This window comes from Pneumocystis carinii (assembly GCF_001477545.1).
Source record: "Pneumocystis carinii B80 chromosome Unknown supercont1.17, whole genome shotgun sequence".
Lineage (NCBI taxonomy): Eukaryota > Fungi > Ascomycota > Pneumocystomycetes > Pneumocystales > Pneumocystaceae > Pneumocystis > Pneumocystis carinii.
The window spans coordinates 1,297-25,260 of NW_017264729.1; the positions used below are offsets into that span (position 1 = coordinate 1,297).

Sequence of the window (23,964 nt, forward strand, 5' to 3'; positions counted from 1 at the left end):
ACGCACCCCTGGACCCTGTTCCTGTACCCTGTACATTCCTCGGACGTACATTCCTCAGTAGTCGCATTCCTCAGAAGTGCCGATCGATCCAATTCTGTTACCCCTTTTTAAAAGAAAAGATCTCACATCCTACTCTGCCTCCTTTTTACGAAGAAAAAATCTATTCAATTGACGTTACTCTCTTCTTTTTTAAAATAATTCATTCCTTTTTATTTAAAACAAAAGAAGTATCTCTTATTCTACTCTCTACTCTCTACTCTCTACTCTTACTCTAACCCTAACCCTAACCCTAACGTACTAACCACCTAACCCCCCTAACCAGTAAACTTGGTGGCGTAATATTTAAATTCTTAGCTTTCGTTTGCTTGTTTTAGATTTCTCGTATCTTTTCATTCCAAAGTCACGTGCTCTCTTGGTCAAAGTCACGTGCTCTCTTGGTCAGTGTCACGTGATCTCCTCTACGTCACGTGACTTCTTGCTTATGTAATCATCTTTTTATCACGTGACCAGGACGAAGTCACGTGACTTTGACCCCACCTTCCTAGCACTTCCCTTTGCGTTTCCTGCCCCCTCTGCGTAACCTCAGGACTCGAACCTACCTACTACAACTTCTCCCTACCTGTTCTCGTGACTTCTACTGGTCACGTGACTTTGACCTTACCTTCATAGCACTTCACTCTACGTCACCTACCCCTAGCACTTTGTGAACAGACGTTAACCTTTTCTACTTGCCTCACCTAACCCTACTTGCGTCCACCTACCCGGAGCACTTTGTGAATAGACGTCCACTTTCCTACTTACCTCACCCAGTACTAGCACTTTGTGAATTGGCGTCCACTTTCCTACTTACGCCCACCTAGTACTTCTACGCCCACCTAGTACTTCTACGCCCACCTTTTCTACTTCTCCCCGACCGAGTACTCCCCCCGACGACCGACTCACATTCTGCGCTCACCCTGAAGCAGCACTTTGTGAATTGGCACACACCTTTTCTTACTCGTCTCACCTTCTCTACTTACGTTCACCTCTTTCTAGCACTTTGTGAATTGACGTTCACCCAGAAGTAGCACTTCTTTTTACGCCCACCTACTACTAACACTTTGTGAACAAACGTTCACCCTGTACTACTTACGCCCACTGAGTACTAGCACTTTGTGAATAGACGTTAACCCGGTGCTACCACTTTATGAATCGACGTCTACTTAGTACTTCCTACTTCCTTTTATCGCCACGTGACTTCGTCCTTATCTTCACGTGACCTCGTACTTCGTCACGTGACTTTTGACCCCCCCCCTCTTATTCTTTTTTTCTACTCCCCCCTCTTTATTCTCTTCTCCCCCCCCCTACTTCTTCCTAACCCTTTCTAACCACCACCAACCACCGCCCCACCCACCCTATTTCCTTCCCTCCTATTTATACTCCTACGCACATTCCTCGGACGCACCATTCCTCGGAAGTGCCATTCCTCGGTAGTCGCATTCCTCAGTAGTCGCATTCCTTAGAAGCGCCATCCATTCGATGTTACCCCTTTTTAAAACAAATGATCTATTCAATTGACGTTTCTCCCTCTTAATAATTCAATCCTTTTTATTTTAAACAGAAGATGTATCTCTCATCCTACTCTCTACTCTCTTCCCTCTCTCCTTTTTAAATCTTACTCTAATTTTTTTTACAAACAAAAAATCTATTCAATTCAATCTACTCTCTGAAAATAATTCAATATTTTATCTTAAACAAAAATATCTTTCGTTCTCTCTCTTCTTTCAAAACTCCCTCTTCTCCCTTTACTCTCTTCTTCTCACGAACAAATCATCTATCGAATTGAATCTACTCTCTTCAAAAATATCTCTCACTCTACTCTCCTCTTTTAAAGCTCCCTCTACTCTCTTCTTTTTACGAAGAAAAGATCTATTCAATTGACGTTACTTCAAAAATAATTCAATACTTTATTTTAAACAGAAGTATCTTTCGTTCTACTCTCTTCTCTCTTCTCACTCTACTCTCTCTTCTTTAAAACTCACGTTAATCTCTTCCTTTTAAATATCTCTGTAATCTCATCTTTTTACAATTAAACGATCTATTTAATTCAACTTTTCCTTTTCTCTTTTTTAAAATACTCTCTAATCTTTTTTATAAACAATTCATCAAATCGACGTTACTCCAAAATAATTCAATACTTTTTATTTTAAATAGAAGTATCTCTCATCCTACTCTCTCTCTTCTCACCCTACTCTCTTCTCACTCTACTCTCTTCTCTCTCTACTCTCTTCTTTTTAACTTTAATTTTCATCTAATTCTACTTTTAACAAAAAAATCTACTTTTAACAAAATTATTTTTAAATTCTTATTTTTTTTAGTCAATAAAAAATTAATTCTACTTCATTTGATCAATTGTTAAAAATATTTCTAAATTTTCATCTTACTAATGAAAAATCAATTCATTTTCATATAATTGAGTGCTAAATAATTTTTTTATATTTCATTTTCAATTTCACTTTTAATTTCATCTTCATTTTTAAAATCCTTTTAAATTTGATTTAATTCTACTTTTAATAAAAATATTTTTAAATTCTCATCTTTTTTTAGTTGATAAAAAATCAATTCTACTTCATTTGATCAAGTGTTAACAGTTTTTTTAGATTTCATTTTTATATTTTAATTTCATTTTCATTTTCATTTTAAATTTCATTTTTAACTTTAATTTTAACAAAAAATTCTAGTTTTAAGAAAATTATTTTTAAATTCTTATTAAGTCAATAAAAAATCGATTCTACTTCATATAATCAAGTGTGAACAAATTTTTCTAAATTTTCATCTTTAGTAATCAAAAGTCAATTTATTTTCATATAATCAACTGTGAACAATTTTTTTACATTTCATTTTAATTTCATTTTCATTTTCACTTTTATTTTTAAAATCCTTTTAAATTTGATTTAATTCTACTTTTAATAAAATTATCTCTAAATTCTCATCTCTTTTTAGTTGATAAAAAATCAATTCTACTTCATTTGATTAATTGTTAACAATTTTTTTAGATTTCATTTTTTATTTTTTTATTTTAATTTTTATTCTAATTTCATTTTAATTTTAAATTTCATCTAATTCTACTTTTAATAAAAATATTTCTAAATTCTCATCTTTACTATTGAAAAATCAATTCATTTTCATATAATCAAGTGTGAACAATTTTTTTTACATTTCATTTTAATTTCACTTTTAATTTCACTTTTAATTTCACTTTTATTTTTAAAATTCTTTTAAATTTGATTTAATTCTACTTTTAATAAAATTATCTCTAAATTCTCATCTCTTTTTAGTTGATAAAAAATCAATTCTACTTCATTTGATTAATTGTTAATTTTTTTACATTTCATTTTCAATTTCACTTTTAATTTCACTTTCATTTTTAAAACCCTTTTGAATTTGATTTAATTTTACTTTTAACAAAATTATTTCTAAATTCTCATATTTACTAATGAAAAATGAATTCTTTTTTACATAATCCAGTATTGATAAATTTTTTTACATTTCATTTTTTATTTTAATTTCATTTTTAATTTTAAATTTCATCTAATTTTAGTTTTAACAAAAAATTCTACTTCTAACAAAATTATTTCTAAATTCTCATTTCTAGTAGTAAAAATCAATTCATTTTTATATAATTGACTGCTAAATAATTTTTTTATATTTCATTTTTAAAATCCTTTTAAATTTCATTGAATTGTACTTCTAATAAAACCTACTCTAACCCTTCATTTCTCATCTTTACTAATGAAAAATCAATTCAATCTTACTTGATCTATTCAACAAATTTTTTTAGATTTCATTTTTATTTTTCATTTTCATTTTTAATTTTAAAATCTTTTTTTTTTAAATTAAAGATATTTTTAAATGGACATCTTTTTTTTAATAAAACCTACGTTATCCTTTCATTTCTTATATTTATCAATGAAAATTCAACTCAACTTGTCCAATTTATTCATTTTTTTTTATTTTTATTTTCATTTTTAAATTTCATTTTAAAATCTTTTCTTTTTTTTTTAAATTATTTTTAAATAAAAACATCTCTCAAATCAATCTCTTTAATTCAATTCAACCTTATTGAATGGCTTACTTTTATTAAATCACCACTAGCTTCGCCCTAACGACAGACTAATTTTTGCTAAACAGATGGATTCGTTTTTTTTCACGATAAGCAATCTCTAACTCTTTTTTTATCATAATCATAGACTCTTTTTCATAAACAATAGATTTCACTACTTTTTTTTCAATCATTTTACTGGTTTTTTACAACAAACTTGGATTTGACTATTTTTTTTTTAAAACAAGTAATAAATTTCACTAGTTTTTTTAAAATAATAAACAGATTTTATTTTTTTTTTAAATAAACAATAGATTTCACTAGTTTTTTTAAAACATGTAATAAATTTCACTATTTTTTTTGTAATTAGCGTAGAGTTAAATATTTTTTTTACAACAAACTTGGATTTGACTATTTTTTTTAAAGTAATCATAAAGTTTTCTCTTTTTTTTTAAATAATCATAAAGTTTATTACTTCTTTTATAATTATTCTAATCGTTTTTACAATAAACTTGGATTTCACTAGTTTTTTTCAATGATTTTAGAGTTTATTAATTTTTTTGAAATAAACAATTGATTTCACTAGTTCTTTTGTAATTAGCGTAGAGTTTACTGATTTTTTAAAAATAAACAATAGATTCTACTAATTCTTTGGAGTAATCATAAAGTTTACTTGTCTTTTTAAAATAAACAATAGATTTTAGTAATTTTTTTAAAACAAGTAATAAATTTCACTACTTCTTTTGTAATTAGCCTAGAGTTAATTAATTTTTTTACAATAAACTTGGATTTCACTATTTTTTTCCAATGATCTTAGAGTTTAGTGATTTTTTTTAAATAAACAATTGATTTCACTAGTTCTTTTGTAATTAGCGTAGAGTTAAATAATTTTTTTACAACAAACTTGGATTTTACTATTTTTTTTAAATAAACAATAGATTTCACTAGTTTTTTCCAGTGATTTTAGAGTTATTAATTTTTTTGAAATAATCATAAAATTTATCAATTTTCTTGCAATAATTCTACTGGTTTTTTACAACAAACTTGGATTTTATTTTTTTTTTAAAGTAATCATAAAGTTTGCTCTTCTTTTTTAAAGTAGTTATAAAGTTTCCTCTTCTTTTTAAAATAATAAAAGAATTGAATAAATCTTAGTACTTCTTTTTAAATGGACATTCAGTTGACTCATTTTGCAATGAAATTCTAGTGGTTTTAGAAGAGTCGGGTGATCTGGCTACTCAGTTTAGGGTTAGGGTTAGGGTTACAAGTTTTCATGATCATTCCATTTTCAATCGATCTAATGTTTCTCTTTATGATGATCATAAAGCTCTCCAATTCCAAATCTTCTTTTAATGAGTTCAAGATAACTTCTTTCTCTGGTTAGTGGGATTAGGGTTAGGGTTAGTGGTTAGTGTTTCATGATAGATCCATTTTACAATCATTTTAGACTGGAGTCGTTGTTTGTAATGAGATGAGATGGACTCTTTTTACGCTGGTTTTATACTTGACTCTTTTTTTTTAAAATAATGATAACCCCTACTAATTCTTTAAGATACGCAGAACTCTTTTTTTCACGATAATCCATTCATTCAAGTACTTTTACAACAAATTTAAACATGTTCTTATCATAATCTTTACTAGCTCTTTGATAAGCTTAAACTTTACCCGATAAAACATAGTTTCGAACTGAGATGGTGTGTTAAAATTATTAAAACTTCATTTCATTCATTTAGATTTCTATTATATATAAACAATGGATATATGCACATTTTCATTCTATTAACATTTTTTTCATTCATTTTACATCATCCCCATAACAATCACTCCCAACAACATTATTTTAATCATATCAGGAACTCTTATTTTCACCCCATCATTTGGTTTTACTTCTTCTTCTTCTTCTTTCTGTGTCTCTTTGCTTGAATCAGTAGTACATTTGGTAGGCTTGCACTTGCGCATCGACGTCAACGTCACTGTCGACGTCACCGTTGACGTACTCGTTATCGTACTCGTATGCAATGACGTACTCGTCACCCATGTATCTGTTGTTTGTATCATTGTACACTCTTCTGTTACTTTTCCTCCACTTCCCGGTTTGGTTGTCGTAGTAGTTGTCGTCGTAGTCGTGGTACTGGTCATGGTAGTGGTCGTCGTAGTGGTCGTCGTAGTGGTTGAGATTTCTTTTTGTGTCTCTGTATGATGAGGCTTAATTTCTAATGGTTTTATTCCTCCGCATAACGTGTCTATTTCTTTACAAGCTGGTTCAGTTTCCTTACAATCCTCTTTAAAACCGCAATCTAGTTGTAAAGCGCTGCATTCCTCTTTCAATTCCAAATACAATTCCAATGCTATCGTCGTTGCATCAAATGCTTTTACTTCTACTTCTGATACACCTCCATCTACATATGCTCTTTTAACGAGTCCAAATTTTACATAGTTTGGCGTTCCACTACCCGGTGTGCCTGGTGTTCCATCTCCTGTGCTTGGCGTTTTACCTGATGCGTCTGTCGTTCCATTTTGTGGTGACCCTGGTGGTGGTGGTACTGCTGGTGATGATGGCGACCCTGATCCTGCTGGTGCGGATACTGGTGCAGAACCATTGCTATCCTGTCCACTTGGCATTGCGGCTTTTCCAGACTTTGATAGCAATAACTTAGCTGCCTCTGTAGATTTTTCTGCCACCTGTTTGAGCTCATCGTATTCTTTTTTCATCTTTGTCAACTCCTCTTTCGCTTTATTCAGATCGGTTTTTAAAGTAGGACATCTCTCTTTTACTTTTTTAACTAATTTTTTGCAAAGTTCTTCGGCAATTTTATCATCACATTTACTATACAGAGTTTTGAATGCTTCATTCTTTTCCAACTCAGTACAACTCTCTCCTAATTTTTTTTTACAATCATCATCTTTGCTTAAACTTCCTTTCAACAGATGAGTTAGCTCATCCTTCGCTTTCAACTTTTCAAAAGTATCCCTGCATTTTTCATCGAGTGCTTCGCAGTTATGATTATTGCCATTGCCATTCTCTTTTTTCAACTGATCTGGACAGTTCTCCACAAGTTGATGACAATGTCGGCCCCATGTTGTGCAGAGTTCTTCAAGTGTTGCTTCATTTCCATTTGCTTTTTCAATTTTTCCTACAATTTCTCCATTCTTGATGTTTTCTTTTAAATATTTACAATCTTGACTTGTGTGGAATACCATATAACTACATGTTTCTTCTGGTAAAGCACATGAAACACTAAATGAATTCTTTCTCCTCCTATATAATTGATGGCATTTCCCATGCAATGCCTTTGTACAGTTTCCCTGAGTCATTAACGAATCATCTTTTTTTTCTAAAAATACTTTTCTAAATCCCTCTGAAACTCTAAAGTATTCACAGCGTCTTTTCAATGTTATACACTTTTCTAAATTCAATAATGAATCACTACTAAGTTGATCACACTTCTCTCCCAATTCAAGACAATCCTTTTCAAATGGAAAATCTCTCTGATCATCTAAAAGCAAACTTAACTCTTTGGATTGAAGAAAAATATCATTTGAAACCGCATAACATAGTTCTTTAGGATAAAGACATTTTGAAAAGTATCTTTTATCTCCTTTAAGTTTTGTACAGTTTCCTACCACAGATTTTTTGCATTCTTCAGGATCGCTATAAAATCTTACAAGACCAAGCTTCCCCCTCAATTCCTTTTGAAAGAACTTATTCAACATCCTGTCTTGTCCCTTTTTATAGCACGCTGCTCTTGCATTTTGGCACGCTTTATCAATATTATTATCCTTACACGCATTTTCTAAATAGAAACATTCCGACTCAAGTTCTGCGCACTCTCCTTTTATAAAAAAAGTTGGCAGCTGTCCCCACAATAAAAGATCTGAATCAGCTTTTTCATATCCTGTAGACAACCCTTTGAGATAAAGTTTTAATTTAAGATTTGTACATCTTTCTTTTACATTTACATCTAGTAATTCTTTGCATTTGTCGTCTTTCTTTTGATCTTCACATAACTTTTTCAATTCAGTATTCAAATACTTAGAAGCATCACATTTTTCTAACGCTTTTTTGCACTTTTTATCTGGTTCCTTCTCATTCCCATCTCTGCTCAAGACTAGCAAGAGATCTTGCAGAAATTTTGTACCTGACTTCCTTGGTAGATCCACTCCTGATTTTCCAATAATAATTCCTTCTTTTTCAGCTCTTTTATACACATCATCAAACCCAATACTTCTCAACAACGACGCCTTCGGCTTGACAGGACTAAAATCAGATTCTGGCGCTTTATATGTGAATCCTTTTTCCTTGCATTGCTTCATATCCTCATCACACTTTGTTTCAGTACACGCTTCTTTGTAAAAATGACATTTCTCAAGTCTTTCATGACACTTTTCTGAACTTTTCTCATTCAATTCTGTTTCTAAAGGTTTGCAAACTTCGCCCAATTTTGTTTTCAGATCTCCACACGTTCCAGTCGGATCAAGGCAAAAAGACATCAATTCGTCGCTTTCTCGGCTCAACACTGGGCAAACAGTATTCATCTTTCCTTTACATTTAGCTTCTTCTTTAGCATCCCCTCCGAGCGCCCTCAAAAGGAGCTCCTCTGCCACCTTTTCACGCTTCAATTTGTAACATTTCTCCCTCAAGTTAACACAATCACTCTTAATATCATCATAATCCGTCTCTTCTAAAAGTATACATTTTTCTTCATATTTTTCACAAACTTTTTCATCTTGAAGATCTATATCAAAAGCATCCAATTCTTGTTCAACTTCGTCTTTCAGGTTTTTGCATTTTTCGTCTCGTTTTGTTTTATCACAAATTTCTTTAACTTTTTTATCTACTTTTCCTAAATCCTTATCTATTTCCTCCAACTCTTTACAATATTTCTCGAGTTCTTGTTTGCATTGTTGTACTTCTTTATATTTGTCCTTCACAATGAAAGCCAAAAGGTGTTTCTCATCAATGTCATCCGCTGCTGGTGCTGCTTGTGGTGCTTGCCTCTTAACCGGCCGTGCCATTGCCACCTCCTTTGGGGGAGTTTAGTGGGTAGTTTCTAAGTTGGATGTAGGGAAGTGAGTGAAAAATTGTTTTGAAACGATTTTTTACAACTTAGAGTTCTTATCATAATCTTTACTAGCTCTGCGATAAGTCTAAACTTTACCAAATAAAGCTAAGTTATTAATTAAAATATCGGACTAAAATTATTAAAACTTTATTTTTCAATTCATTCATTCATTTAGATTTCTATTATATATAAACAATGGATATATGCACATTTTCAATCTATTAACATTTTTTTCATTCATTTTACATCATCCCCATAACAATCACTCCCAACAATATTATTTTAATCATATCAGGAACTCTTATTTTCATCCCATCATTCGGTTTTACTTCTTCTTCTTCTTTTCCTCCTTCTTCTGTCTCTTTGCTTGAATCAGTGGTACATTTGGTAGGCTTGCACTTGCGCATCGACGTCAATGTCACTGTCGACGTCACTGTCGACGTACTCGTTGTCGTACTCGTATGCAATGACGTACGTGTCACCCATGTATCTGTTGTTTGTATCATTGTACACTCTTCTGTTACTTTTCCTCCACTTCCCGGCTTGGTTGTAGTAGTAGTTGTCGTCGTAGTCGTGGTAGTAGTCGTGGTAGTGGTCGTAGTAGTGGTCGTCGTAGTGGTTGAGATTTCTTTTTGCGTCTCTGTATGATGAGGCTTAATTTCTAATGGTTCCAGTTTACATAAAGTGTCTATTTCTCCGCAAACTTTTTTAGATTCCGGACAATCCTCTTTAAAACCGCAATCTAGTTCTAAAGCTTTACATTCTTCTTTCAATTCCAAATACAATTCCAATGCTATCGTCGTTGCATCAAATGCTTTTACCTCTGCTTCTGATACACCTCCATCTACATACGCTCTTTTAACGAGTCCAAATTTTACATAGTTTGGCGTTCCACTACCTGGTGTGCCTGGTGTTCCATCTCCTGTGCTTGGCGTTTTACCTGATGCGTCTGTCGTTCCATTTTGTGGTGACCCTGGTGGTGGTGGCACTGGTGGTGGCACTGCTGGTGATGATCCTGATTCTGGTGCAGGCGGTGATACTGGTCCAGAACCATTGCTATCCTGTCCACTTGGCATTGCGGCTTTTCCAGACTTTGATAGCAATAACTTAGCTTTCTCCGTAGATTTTTCTGCCTCCTCTTTGGCCTTTTCGTACTCATTCTTCATCTTTGTCAACTCCTCTTTCGCTTTATTCAGTTCGGTTTTTAAAGTAGGACATCTCTCTTTTACTTTTTCAACTAATTTTTTGCAAACACTTTCCTTGGTGTCCTCTTGACAATTAGTAAGCAGAATTTTGAATGCTTCATTCTTTTCTAACACAGTGCAACGCTCTCCTAATGCTTCTTTACATTTTTTTTCCTCGCTTAAACTGCCTTTCAACAGGTGAGTCAGCTCATCCTTCGCTTTCAACTTTTTAAAGGTTTCACTGCATTTTTCATCGAGTGCTTCGCAGTTCTCATCTTTGTTATTTTCTTTCAACTGCTCCGGACAATTCTTCACAAGTTGGTGACAATGCCGGCCCCATGTTGTGCAGAGTTCTTCAAGTGCTGTTTCATCTTTATTTGCTCCTCCAATTTTTCCTACAATTCCTTCATTTTTGATGTTGACTTTTAAACTACTACAATCTTGACTTGTATGGAATACCATATAACTACATGTTTCTTCTGGTAAAGCACATGAAACACTAAATGAATTCTTTCTCCTCTTATATAAAGTATTACATTTCTCATGCAATGCCTTTGTACAGTTTCCCTGAGTCATTAACGAATCATCCTTTTTTTCTAAAAATACTTTTCTAAATCCCTCTGTAACCTTAAAGTATTCACAGCGTCTTTTCAATGTTATACACTTTTCTAAATTCAATAATGAATCACTACTAAGTTCATCACACTTCTCCTTCAACTCAAGACAATCCTTTTCTAATGGAAAATCCCTTTGATCATCCAAAAGCACACTTAACTCTTTGGATTGAAGAAAAATATCATTTGAAACCGCATAACATAGTTCTTTAGGATAAAGACATTTTGAAAGGTATCTTTTATCTTTAAGTTTTGTACAGTTTTCTACCACATATTTTTTACAATCTTTAGGATCGCTATAAAATCTTACATGACCAAGCTTTCCCTTCAATTCCTTTTGAAAGAACTTATTCAACATCCTGTCTTGTCCCTTTTTATAGCACGCTGATCGTAGATTTTGACACGCTTCACCAATCTCATTATCTTTACACGCATTTTCTAAATAGAAACATTCCGACTCAAGTTCTGCACACTCTCCCTTCGTAAATAATGTTGGAAGCTGTCCCCACGATAAAAGATCTGATTTTTTATTATCATATTGTGTAGACAACCCTTTCACATAAAGATTTAGTTTGAGTTTTGTACATCTTTCTTTTACATTTACATCTAGTAATTCTTTGCATTTGTCGTTATCATTTTTATCGCATAACTCTTCCAAATTATGATCCAAATACTTAGGATCTTTGCATTTTTTTAACGCTTCGGTGCATTTCTTCCCCGCATCCTTATCATTCTCATCTCTGCTCAAGACTAGCAAGAGATCTTGCAGAAATTTTGTACCTGACTTCCTTGGTAGATCCACTCCTGATTTTCCAATAATAATCCCATGTTTTTCCGCGTTTTTATACACATCATCCAACCCAATACTTCTTAACAACGACGGCTTCGGCTTGACCGGACTAGAATCAGATTCCGGCGCTTTATATGTGATTTTTTTTTTCTCGCATTGATCCTTATCCTCATCACACTTTGAATCATCACACGCTTCTTTGTAAAAATGACATTTCTCAAGTCTTTCATGACAATCTTTTTCTAAATCTTTCGCCAATTTTGTTTTTAAAGGCTCGCAAAGATCCTTCAATCTTTTTTCCAATGTTTTACACGTTCCAGTCGGATCAAGGCAGAAAAACATCAGCTCGTCGCTTTCTCGGCTTAACACTGAGCAAACATTTTTTATCTTTACTTGACATTCATTTTTTTTAGCATCCTTTCCGAGCGCCCTCAAAAGAAGCTCCACTGCCACCTTTTCACGCTTCAATTTGTAACATTTCTCCCTCAACTTGACACACTTCTCCTTAAGACTATTTGGGTCTGCTTCCTCTAAAAGTATACATTTTTCTTCATATTTTTCACATTTTTCATCTTGTATGTCATCTGACAATGCATCAAGTTCCACATCAAAATCTTCCAATTCTTGTTCAACTTTGTCTTTCAGGTCTTTGCATTTTTTATCTCGTTTTGCTTCATCACCACCACCACAAAGTTCTTTAACTTTATCATTAACATTGAATTTACCATCTGCTTCCTTCAACTCTTCACAATATTTCTTGAGTTCTTGTTTGCATTTATCCTCATTACTATATTCCTTCTTCGCAATGAAAGCCAAAAGGTGTTCCTCCTTAATGTCATCTTGTGCTACTTGTACTACTCCTGCTGGTGCTTGCCTCTTAACCGGCCGTGCCATTGCTGCCTCCTTGTAGGGAGTTTAGTGGGTAGTTTCTAAATTGAATATGGGTAGAGTGAAAAGTTATTCTAAAACGATTTTTTACAAGTTAGAGTTCTTATCATAATCATAAATTTTATTAGCTTTTCTACGATAAGAGCTCGCTAGTTCTGAGAGAAGAGTAAACTTTACCCGATAAAGCCAAGTTATTAATTAAAATATCGGACTAAAATTATTAAAACTTTATTTTTCAATTCATTCATTCATTTAGATTTCTATTATATATAAACAATGGATATATGCACATTTTCAATCTATTAACATTTTTTCATTCATTTTACATCATCCCCATAACAATCACTCCCAACAACATTATTTTAATCATATCAGGAACTCTTATTTTCATCCCATCATTTGGTTTTACTTCTTCTTCTTCTTCTCCTCCTTTATCTGTCTCTTTGTTTGAATCGGTGGTACATTTGGTAGGTTTGCACTTGCGCATCGACGTCAACGTCACTGTCGACGTCACTGTCGACGTACTCGTTGTCGTACTCGTATGCAATGACGTACTTGTCACCCATGTATCTGTCGTCTGTATCATTGTACACTCTTCTGTTACTTTTCCTCCACTTCCCTGCTTGGTTGTCGTAGTAGTAGTCGTAGTAGTCGTAGTAGTAGTTGTGGTAGTGGTCGTCGTAGTGGTCGTCGTAGTGGTTGAGATTTCTTTTTGCGTCTCTGTATGATGAGGCTTAATTTCTAATGGTTTTATTTCTTTGCATAACTTGTCTATTTCTCCGCAAACTTGAAGATCTGAACAATCCTCTTTAAAACCGCAATCTAGTTGTAAAGCGCTGCATTCCTCTTTCAATTCCAAATACAACTCCAATGCTATTGTCGTTGCATCAAATGCTTTTACCTCTGCTTCTGATACTCCTTCAGCTACATATGCTCTTTTAACAAGTCTAGGGCTTGGATTCTTCGTCTCACCTGTTGTGCCTGGTGTTCCACTTGATGTATCTGGTGCTCCATTTTGTGATGGTGATGATGGTGGTGGTGGTGGCCCTGATGCTGGTGGTGACTCTGATCCTGATGGCCCTGCTGGTGCTTGTTGTGGTGGTGGTACTGGTGTAGAATCACTGCCATTCTGCGCAGTTGGCATTGTGGCTTTTCCAGACTTTGATAGCAATAACTTAGCTTTATTTGTGGATTCTTCTGCCGCCAGTTTGAGCTTATCGTACTCAGTCTTCATCTTTGTCAACTCCTCTTTCGCTTTCTTCAGATAGGTTTCTAAAGTAGGACATCTCTTTTTTAGTTTTTCAACTAATTCTTTGCAAACATTTCCCAAGGCATTAGCTTCACAATTAGTAAGCAGAATTTTGAATGTATCATTATTTTGCAACTTAGTGCAACGCTCTCCTAATGTTTTTTTACAATCATCTTCACCTTTTAAACTTCCTTTCAACAGGTGAGTCAACTCATCCTTCAATTTCAACTTTTTAAAGGTATCACTGCATTTTTCATCGAGTTCATCACAGTTATAACCTTGGTTGTTTTTATTTTTTTTCAAATCATCCGGACAATTCTTCACAAGTTGGTGACAATGTCGGCCCCATGTTGTGCAGAGTTCTTCAAGTGTTGTTTCATTTTTATTTGCTTTTTCAATTTCTTGTAGAATTGCTTTACTCTCCATGTTGTCTTTTAAATAAAAACATTCATCTTTTGTACGGGCTACCATATATTCACATGTTTCTTCTTGCAAAGCACATGAAAACCCAAATGGATTCCTCCTTTTCCTAGATAAAGCATCACATTTTTCTTGCAATGCCTTCGTACAGTTTTCTTTCTTTAACGAATCATCTTCTCTTTTTAAAAATACTTTTCTAAATCCCTCAGAAACTCTTAAGTATTTACAGCGCCTTCTCAATGTTGCACACTTTTGAGAATTCGAATTTGAATAAGTTTCAAGTTGAGCACACTTCTCCTTCAATTCAAGACAATCCTCTTCTAATGGAAAATCTCTTTGATCATCCAAAAGCACACCTAACTCTTTGGATTGAAGAAAAATATCATCTGAAACCGCATAACATAGTTCTTTAGGGTAAAGACATTGTGGAAGATATTTTTTAAGTTTTGTACAGCTTTCTACCACAAATTCTTGACATTTTCGAGGATTCTCATCATAATATTTTATATTATCAGGACTCTCCTTCAACACCTCTCGAAAGTGTGTATTCAACATCCTATTTTGTCCCATTTTATAGCACGCTGCTCGTACATTTTGACACGCTTGATCAATTTTATTATCCTCACACACATTTTTTAAATAGAAACATTCCGAGACAAATTCTGCACACTCTCCCTTCGTAAATAAGGTTGGCAGTTGTCTCCAGAATAAAAGATCTGAATCAGCTTTTTCATATTTTGTAGACAAATCTTTCAGATAAAGATTTAATTTGAGATTTGTACATCTTTCTTTTACATTTACATCTAGTAATTCTTTGCATTTGGCGTCTCTATTAGTTTTATCATCGCATAACTTTTTCAAATCATCATCCAAATGCTTAGAAGCATCACATTTTTCTAACGCTTTTTTGCACTTTTTATCTGGTTTCTTATCATTCTCATCTTGGCTCAACACTAGCAAAAGATCTTGGACTAAATTATCACCAAACGTCTTTGGTAGATCCACTCCTTGTCTTCCAATAAGAATTCCATCTTTTTCCGCTCTTTTATAAACATCTTCCAACCCAATCATTGTCAACAACGACGCACTCGGTTTCACCGGACTAAAATCAGATTCCGGCGCTTTATATGTGATTCCTTTTCCCTTGCATTTCGTCTTATACTCCTCGCACTTTGATTTATCACACGCTTCTCCATAAAAATGACATTTCTCAAGTTTTTCATAACACTTTCCGTCTAATTCGCCATCTTTAAGCTCTTCTTTTAAAGGCTGGCAAACAGTATCCAATTTTTTTTTCAGCTCTTGACACGTTCCACTCGGATCAAGGCAGAAAGACATCAACTCGTCACTTTCTCGGCTTAACACTGGGCAAACAGTTTTCATCTTTGGTTCACATGTTTTTTCATCTTTAGCTTCCTTTCCGAGCGCCCTGAAAAGAAGCTCCTCTGCCACCTTTTCACGCTTCAATTTGTAACATCCTTCCCTCAAGTTGACACAGTTCTCTTTAAGATCACCATAACCCGTCTCTTCTAAAAGTATACATTTTTCTTCATATTTTTTACAATTTTCATCTTGTATGTCATCTGGCAATGCTCCTTCAAGTTCCGTATCAAAATTTACCAATTCATCTTCAACTTTCAGGTCTTTGCATTTTTTTTTTTTATCGTTCTCTTCACAAAGTCCTTTAACTTTATCATTTACTTTCAAACCATCTGCTTTCTTCAACTCTTCACAATATTTCTCGAGTTCTTCTTTGCATTTATCATCATTACTGTATTTCTCCTTCACAATGAAAGCCAAAAGGTGTTTCTCATCAATGTCATCCGCTACTACTGCTGCTTGCCTCTTAACCGGCCGTGCCATTGCCGCTTCTTTGTAGGGAGTTTAAACTATTGTTTCTAAGCTGGATGTAGGGAAGTGAGTGAAAAGTTGTTTTGAAACAATTTTTTACAAGTTAGAGTTCTTATCATAATCATAAATTTTATTAGCTTTTCTACGATAAGAGCTCACTAGTTCTGAGATAAGCTTAAATTTTACCAAATAAAGTATAGTCTCGAATTAAGATTGTGTGTTAAAATAATTAAAACTTCATTTCATTCATTTAGATTTCTATTATATATAAACAATAGATATATGCACATTTTCATTCTATTAACATTTTTTCATTCATTTTACATCATTCCCATAACAATTACTCCCAAAAACATTATTTTAATCATCTCGGTAACTTTTATTTTTATCCCCTCGTTCGGTTTCACTTCTTCTTTTGATGGTTTATCCTCCACTTTCTTTTCTTCTTCTTTTGCTGGTTTATCCTCCACTTTCTTTTCTTCTTCTTTTGCTGGTTTATCCTCCACTTTCTTTTCAACCCAGAATGGCTTACAATTCTCTTTCAATTGTAAACAGACTCCTTTTTCATTATGGCTATTGGAACCTTTTTTTAACGTGTCCGGGCAGTTCTCCATAAGTTGGCGACAATATGAACCCCATGTTGTACAGAGTTTTTTAACCAATGTTTGATTTGAACCTTTAGTTTTATCCAGAATTTTATGTTCTTGCATGTTATTTTTTAAAATATCGCAATGATTCTTAGCTTCTGAAACCATAAATTTGCATGTTTCTTCTAGTGAATTGCATGAAACACGATATAGATTTTCCTCCCCTTTAGATAATTTATCACATTTATCCTTCAAAGCTTTCATACATTTTTGATTATCCGCTAATGCATCACTTTCTTCTTTCAAAAACGCATATTTCAGTTCTTTTCTAACTCTAAAATATTCACAACGCTCTTTCAATTTAACGCATTTCTCATTATTTAATCCTAAATCTTTTAAAATACCTTCACAATCCTCTTTCAAAATACCTTCACAACCCTCTTTCAATTTAATGCAGTCCTTTTCTTTAGGAGAATCCCCTACTGCATTGAAAAGTTGTTCTAGATCTTTCAATTGAGACGAAATAATTTTTTCAAATCTAAGACATATCTCCTTTGGCCGAAGGCATCTCATAAAAATCTCAACATTATTATTTTTAAATGTAGCACACTTCTCCATTACTATTCTTTGGCATTTATTAAATCTTTCATCATTCGATCCTAATTTATTAAGTTTGTACAACTCACTTCCAATTAATTTAATGAATAGTTGATCTTCTTTCTTTTTATGACATGCCAGTTTTAGATTTTGGCATTCGATAAGCATATTAGGTTTGCATAATCCTTTAATATACTCACATTCCGAAATAACCTCTAAACATTCATTCTCACTAAATGATGTCGAAAGCTGATCATAAGACAAAATTCCCGATTTGCCTTCATCTTTAAATTCTGTAGAAGTTCCATCTTGATAAAGTCTCATTCTAAACTTTCTACACCTATCCGTTATATCTGATATATCTTTACATTTTTCTTCATATTTATTTTTTTTTTCACATAATTCTTTAAATTCAGAACTTATAGTTTTAAGATAACTACACCTAGTATTTAGTACGTTCTTACATTGCTCTTCCCTATTATCAGAACTACCCAAAGACAAATGGTTTAACATGTCATCCAACGTTTTTTCTAAAGCTCCAAGAATTAGTCCTCTATTTCTTCCTTCTTTATAAAGATTTTCCAGATCAATCATCTCTAACAATGTCATTTTCGGCTCAATCGGATTAAAATCTTTAACTGGAGGCCTATATGTAATATTCTTTCCCTCACATAGTCCCTTAAATTTGTTGTTTATCTTTTCACATCTCTTTTTGAGAAGAGGATATATTCCGAGTTTTTCATGACATACTTCTTCTTTTTTATTCTTATTAATAAGATCGCTTAAAGAATTGCAAAACTCATCAATACTTTCATTGAAATTTTCAAGTGAATTATCTTCAAGGCAGAAAAAAACTAGATCATCACCCTTTTTAATCAATGTTGGACAAATTTCCTGCTTTTTTTCCTCAAAATCTTTAGATTCAATAATACTAGTACCAAAAGCTCTAAGAATGACTTCATTTCTCATCTCTGTATCCCTGAGAAAATAACAGGAATATCTAAGCATACTGCAGGAATCTAAAACATCTTTTTCTTTTATATGTTCAAAAAGCATACATGTTTGATAATATTGATCGCATCCTTCATAAAAGAAATCTTCTTCCTCCAAATCCTCGATTAATTCAGCAATTTCATGTATTTTTTTTTCAATCTTTACTTTTATGTCTTTGCATTTTTTTTTTTTATTTTCACAAATTTCTTTAACTTTAGTATGAACTTTATTTAATCCTGGATCTATAACTTTCAATTCTTTACAATATTCCTCAAGCTTTGATTCGCATTTATCTTGATCTTTATAATCTTCTTTCAAAATATAAACAATGATATCTTCATCCTTAGCAACAAAATCCTTAAACGGCGTAAATTTTGCACTTACTTGAGAATCTCTGGCTTTCAAATGCGTACTTTGATTGCCATAAGTAGGAACTATAAATAGTTAAAAATAAAAATAATCCAAAATATAATCACCAATTAAAATTAATATTCCTAGAACTATAATTTTATTAATCATGGAAAAAAACATCTTGTATTATTTCTGGATCCCAATATATGGCATAAAAATCAACAATATGCTCCTATATTGGATCCTTTATTAAATTTGATATTTCATGAAAAAGTTAAGATGAATTTCGCAGTTTCTATTAAACCCTAAAAAAATTAGGAAAAACTATTAAAAAATAAAAACCATTACAAATCTTGATTATAAATTTAAATGATCTTTTTTGTTTTATATATATTCCTTTTCATCCCATTCAATTGTTTTTTATAAAATAATATATATATTAGATTTTATTTACCGACTTTTAACATTTATTTTAATTCATTTCGAACTTTTACTACTTTTAATACTATATTATTATTCTTAAATCCAATATCTTCATTATTTTTAACTTTACTTCATTCAAATAATTAATTCTTAATTTTTTTCTTTAATCACTGCATTGTTTTCAATATTGATTTATAATCAATACTTCTTCTGATCTTTAGTTTTAATTAAAGAATACTCGATTAATGATGTTTGACATGTACTTTTAGTTTAATTGAACACATTCTCTTCTCTATTTTCGTTTATATTACTTTAATTTTCCAGAAAAGCTTATTTTTCTGATTGCTTTCTAAAGCTTAGATTAATAAAAGACCCAGAATACCATCAGAAAATCCCTGATAATTTTCTACATCTCTTCTATGCTTAAGATATTAATAAAGGGTTATCAGATTCTTTTATTCCTTTATTCTATGTTGTTATCTCTCCATCTGATGCAATACCATTAGATAAGATTCCTTGACAAAGAATTGTCTTCAATTCTGCTCTTCCAAGGTAAATAATTGTCATATAACTAGTACTTTATAAATAAAGTTCATATTTAGTTAAAATATACCCAAAAGGCCCTGATCCAATGATTATCACCTTTTTTATCAGAAAAAATCTCTATAAAATATACTAATAAATATAATACATTTGAGCGCATTCTTTAAAAATAGTTCAAGAAAATAGAATAGGATAACTGATTAAGCACTTTTCTAAGCAATTCTAGCTTCTCTATATTTTTAATGTTAAGGTATAATAATAAAGTTAAAATAAGAAAACATAAGGTGGATGATATGTGAAGTAATATATATATAAATATATTAGAAAAATATATACATAAATAGAATTAAAATTAATTATTTAAATATAAAGAGTACGTTGTTCATGCAGATCAAAATCAGCAGTATCATTAATATTGAATGAATTAACGGTTTTTTTTCAACATAGCAGCTTTTTCGATTTCTTAAGATATATTTGGATCAGAATCATCATTAAGTGCTTCAATTATAGAAAGTCTATCACTGAGATGTCCGTTTTCTTAAAAATCCTATAGGTTAAAAAGAGTAACCCAAAAATAAGAAAAACAATAACAATAATATCATTTGAAGTAACAAATGCCTTTTTTCGAAGAATGAAAGATGAGAAGCACTTGATCCAGTAAAAGTACCCTCAGTAGGAGACGGCCGTGTAGAAGTTTTTGTAGTAGATGAAGTTTTAGTAGATGAAGCTTTTCGAGTGGTTGATATTTTAGTTTTGCTCGATGAAGTCGTAGATGTAGATGAAGTTATTGATGTTGGTTTTTGTTCCGGTGGTGGCGGTGGTGGTGGTGGTTGTGGTGGTTGTGGTTTTGGTGGAGGTGCAGGTGGCTCTGGTTGTGGCTGTGGTGGTTGTGGCTGCGGTGGTTGTGGCACTGGTTCTGGTTCTGGTTCTAGTTCCGGCCGAGGTGGTGGTGGCGGCGGTGGTGGAGGCGGTGCAGGTGCAGGAGCAGGTGGCGGTGGCGGTGGTGGTGGTGGTGATGGTGGTGGTGGTTCTGATGAAGATGTAGAAGTTGGATTTGATGAAAGCGAAGTATCTGGATCTTTCTGAGAGCTAGGATCTGATGAAGGGTTAGGATCTGGTTTTGATGGAGGCGCAGGTTTTGATGGAGGCGCAGGTTTTGATGGAGGCGCAGGTTCTGATGGAGGTTGAGGCCCAGGTTTTGATGGAGGTTGAGGATCTGATGGAGGTTGAGGCCCAGGTTTTGATGGAGGTTGAGACCCAGGTTCTGATGAAGGCGGAGACTCAGGATCTGATGAAGGCAGAGACCCAGGATCTGGTTGAGGCTGCGGTTGCGGTTGTGGTTGAGGTGCAGGTGGTGGTGGTCTTGATGAAGATGTAGAACTTGGAGTTGGTGGAAGCGTAGTAGTTGGTTCTGGCGGAGGCATAGTAGTTGGATATATAGATAGAAAAGGATATGAAGCAGGCGGTACGCCTTCTGATTTAGAAGACTCCCCGAAAAAATGAAGTTGCCAATAAAAAACTTCACCATCTAGATTCTGATCCTTTTTATCTTCAACATCGATAGTCCAATTACCTACAATGGGTTCTCCCCTAAAAATCATTAGTTATTATTTTACAAAATGAAACAAAATACCAATGCTTTACAGTCATAAAAGTCCAAAGAATACTGCCACCATGTTTATCAGGATTACGTCTATGTGCTAATACTGAAGTAACTCCAGAAGGACTGGTAATATTAAACTCTAGATGACCTCTTCTTTGGTGCTTATAACGAAATGAAACACCAACATATTCTAAACTTTTAAAGTTATAATGCGTAGGATATCCACGATGAATATAAAAACTGCTTGTGATATGCCCACCGTTTTCAGAAAATTTCTTATTAAGTGGTATTAGTTGAGTTGAAAACATTGTCTGAGGATTTAATTTTTGAAATGTTTTTGCTCTTTCGACCATTCTATATGCATCTAGTTTCCCATAACCAAAATAATTATTATAATAACGTTTAGAATGAACTTGTTCCCATCCAGGATATTCCAAATTAAATGGAACAGCTGTCTCCACAATCAAAGCTTGAACATCACGCCATGTAAGATTAGGACTAATTTTTTAGTCAAATAATTTTAATGATATTCTTACCATGCTGAAAGAAGAAGAGCAATAACACCCGCAGCAAGAGGTGTAGAAGCAGAAGTTCCAGTATGTAAAAAGGTGCATTCTGTCGTACCAACATCCGTAGTATACTAAAACGATCAATTTATTATAAAAAAAAAGAAAAGATTACAATATATGCACCACTCTTGCCAGAATACGTAGAAGCTAAAATACAAGGACATGGCTCTGAAAATCTAAATCTTTTTTCTTCTGCATCTATAGCAGCGATAGTAATAGTATATGGACTATTTGCATATCCATCGTAATTACAATCATCAAAATACCCACCATTTCCTGATCCGAAAACGTATATAGAACCAAGACCATTCCTACCTTCATTTATCCCTTTAATAATTGCAGAATAACTAGTATAAGAAATATCTTGAATTAAATTCCCAGTATCGGCAGGTCCCCAGCTACAAGAATAAATATAATTAACATCATATTTGTAAATAAGAGCATCTCCTTCATTCCAAGACGAATGAGCAGAAGGGACATATCGTAATCCTTAACAATATTAGATTGGTACCAATTAAAGAAAAATACCTGAAATATTAGATTCATATGCAACACCAATCCCACAAAGAGTATTCCTGGCGGCTGCTACTTCTCCTGCACATCTAGTACCATGATTGTTATACGTGTACTCAGGTTTTACGTCGAAAGTTCCAGTAGCAAAATTAAGTGAAGCCTCGGCATTCTAAAAAGAGTTAAAATAGTAATTTTACAATAATTTTTCAGACAAAATTTGGAGCCAAATCCAGGTTAGTATAATCTACGCCATTATCTACAATGGCAACTGTTACACCTTTTCCCGTTATCCCTAAAATCATTAAAAGGCAACCAACAACACAAATATCAAACCTTCTAACCAGAGACCTGTAACATTTATATCTACACCAGGGTCTTTCGTATTGAACTAATTAAAAAATCAAATTTTGATGAAAAAAAGAATAAACTATACCAAATACCATTGTTTATCAAAATAACGGTCCTCTATATTTAATTCTCCTTTAATTTCCTTTAACCTCTTTTTTAAATCTTCCGTCGATTTTTTCGCCTGATCTACCGTCGGATCTTTTACAACATTCTTGACAACTCTTCTATTATAAAGACCTTCATTATCAAAATATATATCGTCTCTTATCGCACCCCTGTTTTCTCGCTTGACCAACTTTTGTTTCTCATAATAAAAAAGCTTGTCACTATTAAACCCATCTATTGCATTTCTTCCTTTTTCTAAACCGAAATAATTCTCAATTTTTTCTTTAATTTCGTCTTCTAAAACACCCTTTTCTATAGAAAATATATGCTGGTTATCCAGATATTCTAGTTTCTCATGATATTTGAATCCTAACGCCCGCGAAAAATCCTCAATATCAACCTCTTCTGAGAAATGAAAATGATAATAATCATTATTCTCAAAGTCTACTGGCACCGTTTCACATCTTACTCTAACTAAATAGATCCAGTATAAAGTAAGAGTAAGGAGTATTTTGAGGATCATGACGAAAAGTTAAGAAAAAAGTATTTATCTTAACTTTTTAATTAGAAATTCCTAACTTTTTAGTTAGAAATTCTTAACTTTTTTAAAGTTTAGTATTAAAAAAATTTAGCTTACTTAAACCTAACCCTATCTTCAACAAGACCCTCTAATCTATCCCCTTGTTTTTACTAATAAATGATCAATTTATTTTCATCTAATCTATTATCTTTAATAAAACCTTCTCTATTTTTTTCTCTCCTTTTTATTAATAAAAAATCAATTGAATTTTATTTAATTGATTATTCTTGTTTTTACTAATCAATTTCATTCAATCATTTATTTTAAATAAAAACCCTCTTTAAATTTTGATATTATCTACTGTTTTTAACAAATTTTTTTTAATTTCATTTTAATTTATTATTTTTAAATAAAAATTGATTTGACTTTACTTTTAGTAAAATCATTTTTAAATTCTGGTCTTTTGTTCTAATTAATGAAAAATCAATTCAACATTATCCAATTTGTTACTTTTAATAAAAATACTTTTAAATTGAACCATCCTTTTAATCTCCAATCAAACTCCTTCCAATTTACTCTTATCAAATCTCCACTAGCCTCTCCCTAACGACAGACTAATTTCCGATAAACAGATTTATTAGTTTTTTTAAGATAATCATAAAGTTTAGTTAT

The 23,964-nt window shown here is 32.7% G+C and overlaps 5 protein-coding genes across 5 annotated transcripts; all 5 read right to left on the reverse strand.

Annotated features, from left to right (window-relative positions):
• Nucleotides 1-5,835: 5,835 nt before the first annotated feature.
• T552_03420 (hypothetical protein) lies at nucleotides 5,836-9,143 on the reverse strand. Its single transcript, XM_018371925.1, has one exon. It carries the CDS (start codon nucleotides 9,095-9,097, stop codon nucleotides 5,882-5,884), a length of 3,216 nt encoding a protein of 1,071 aa, XP_018224175.1. The 5' UTR covers nucleotides 9,098-9,143; the 3' UTR covers nucleotides 5,836-5,881.
• A 193-nt stretch (nucleotides 9,144-9,336) lies between these two features.
• Nucleotides 9,337-12,626, reverse strand: T552_03421 (hypothetical protein; the record flags this gene model as incomplete). The annotated part of the gene is made up of 1 exon (XM_018371926.1): nucleotides 9,337-12,626. One exon carries the CDS (start codon nucleotides 12,624-12,626, stop codon nucleotides 9,387-9,389), a length of 3,240 nt encoding a protein of 1,079 aa, XP_018224176.1. The 3' UTR covers nucleotides 9,337-9,386.
• Nucleotides 12,627-12,894: 268 nt separating this feature from the next.
• On the reverse strand, nucleotides 12,895-16,152 carry T552_03422 (hypothetical protein; the record flags this gene model as incomplete). Its single annotated transcript, XM_018371927.1, has 1 exon — nucleotides 12,895-16,152. One exon carries the CDS (start codon nucleotides 16,150-16,152, stop codon nucleotides 12,943-12,945), a length of 3,210 nt encoding a protein of 1,069 aa, XP_018224177.1. The 3' UTR covers nucleotides 12,895-12,942.
• Nucleotides 16,153-16,460: 308 nt separating this feature from the next.
• Nucleotides 16,461-18,894, reverse strand: T552_03423 (hypothetical protein; the record flags this gene model as incomplete). Its single annotated transcript, XM_018371928.1, has 3 exons — nucleotides 18,794-18,894; nucleotides 17,156-18,751; nucleotides 16,461-17,131 (listed from the first exon to the last, which is right to left on the reverse strand). The coding sequence occupies exons 1-3, from the start codon at nucleotides 18,846-18,848 to the stop codon at nucleotides 16,461-16,463; spliced, it is 2,322 nt and encodes a 773-aa protein (XP_018224178.1). The 5' UTR covers nucleotides 18,849-18,894.
• A 1,203-nt stretch (nucleotides 18,895-20,097) lies between these two features.
• On the reverse strand, nucleotides 20,098-23,342 carry T552_03424 (hypothetical protein; the record flags this gene model as incomplete). Its single annotated transcript, XM_018371929.1, has 9 exons — nucleotides 22,753-23,342; nucleotides 22,653-22,707; nucleotides 22,532-22,611; nucleotides 22,335-22,488; nucleotides 21,919-22,295; nucleotides 21,774-21,877; nucleotides 21,268-21,735; nucleotides 20,226-21,224; nucleotides 20,098-20,155 (listed from the first exon to the last, which is right to left on the reverse strand). Exons 1-9 carry the CDS (start codon nucleotides 23,293-23,295, stop codon nucleotides 20,098-20,100), a joined length of 2,838 nt encoding a protein of 945 aa, XP_018224179.1. The 5' UTR covers nucleotides 23,296-23,342.
• Between the last annotated feature and the right edge of the window lie 622 nt (nucleotides 23,343-23,964).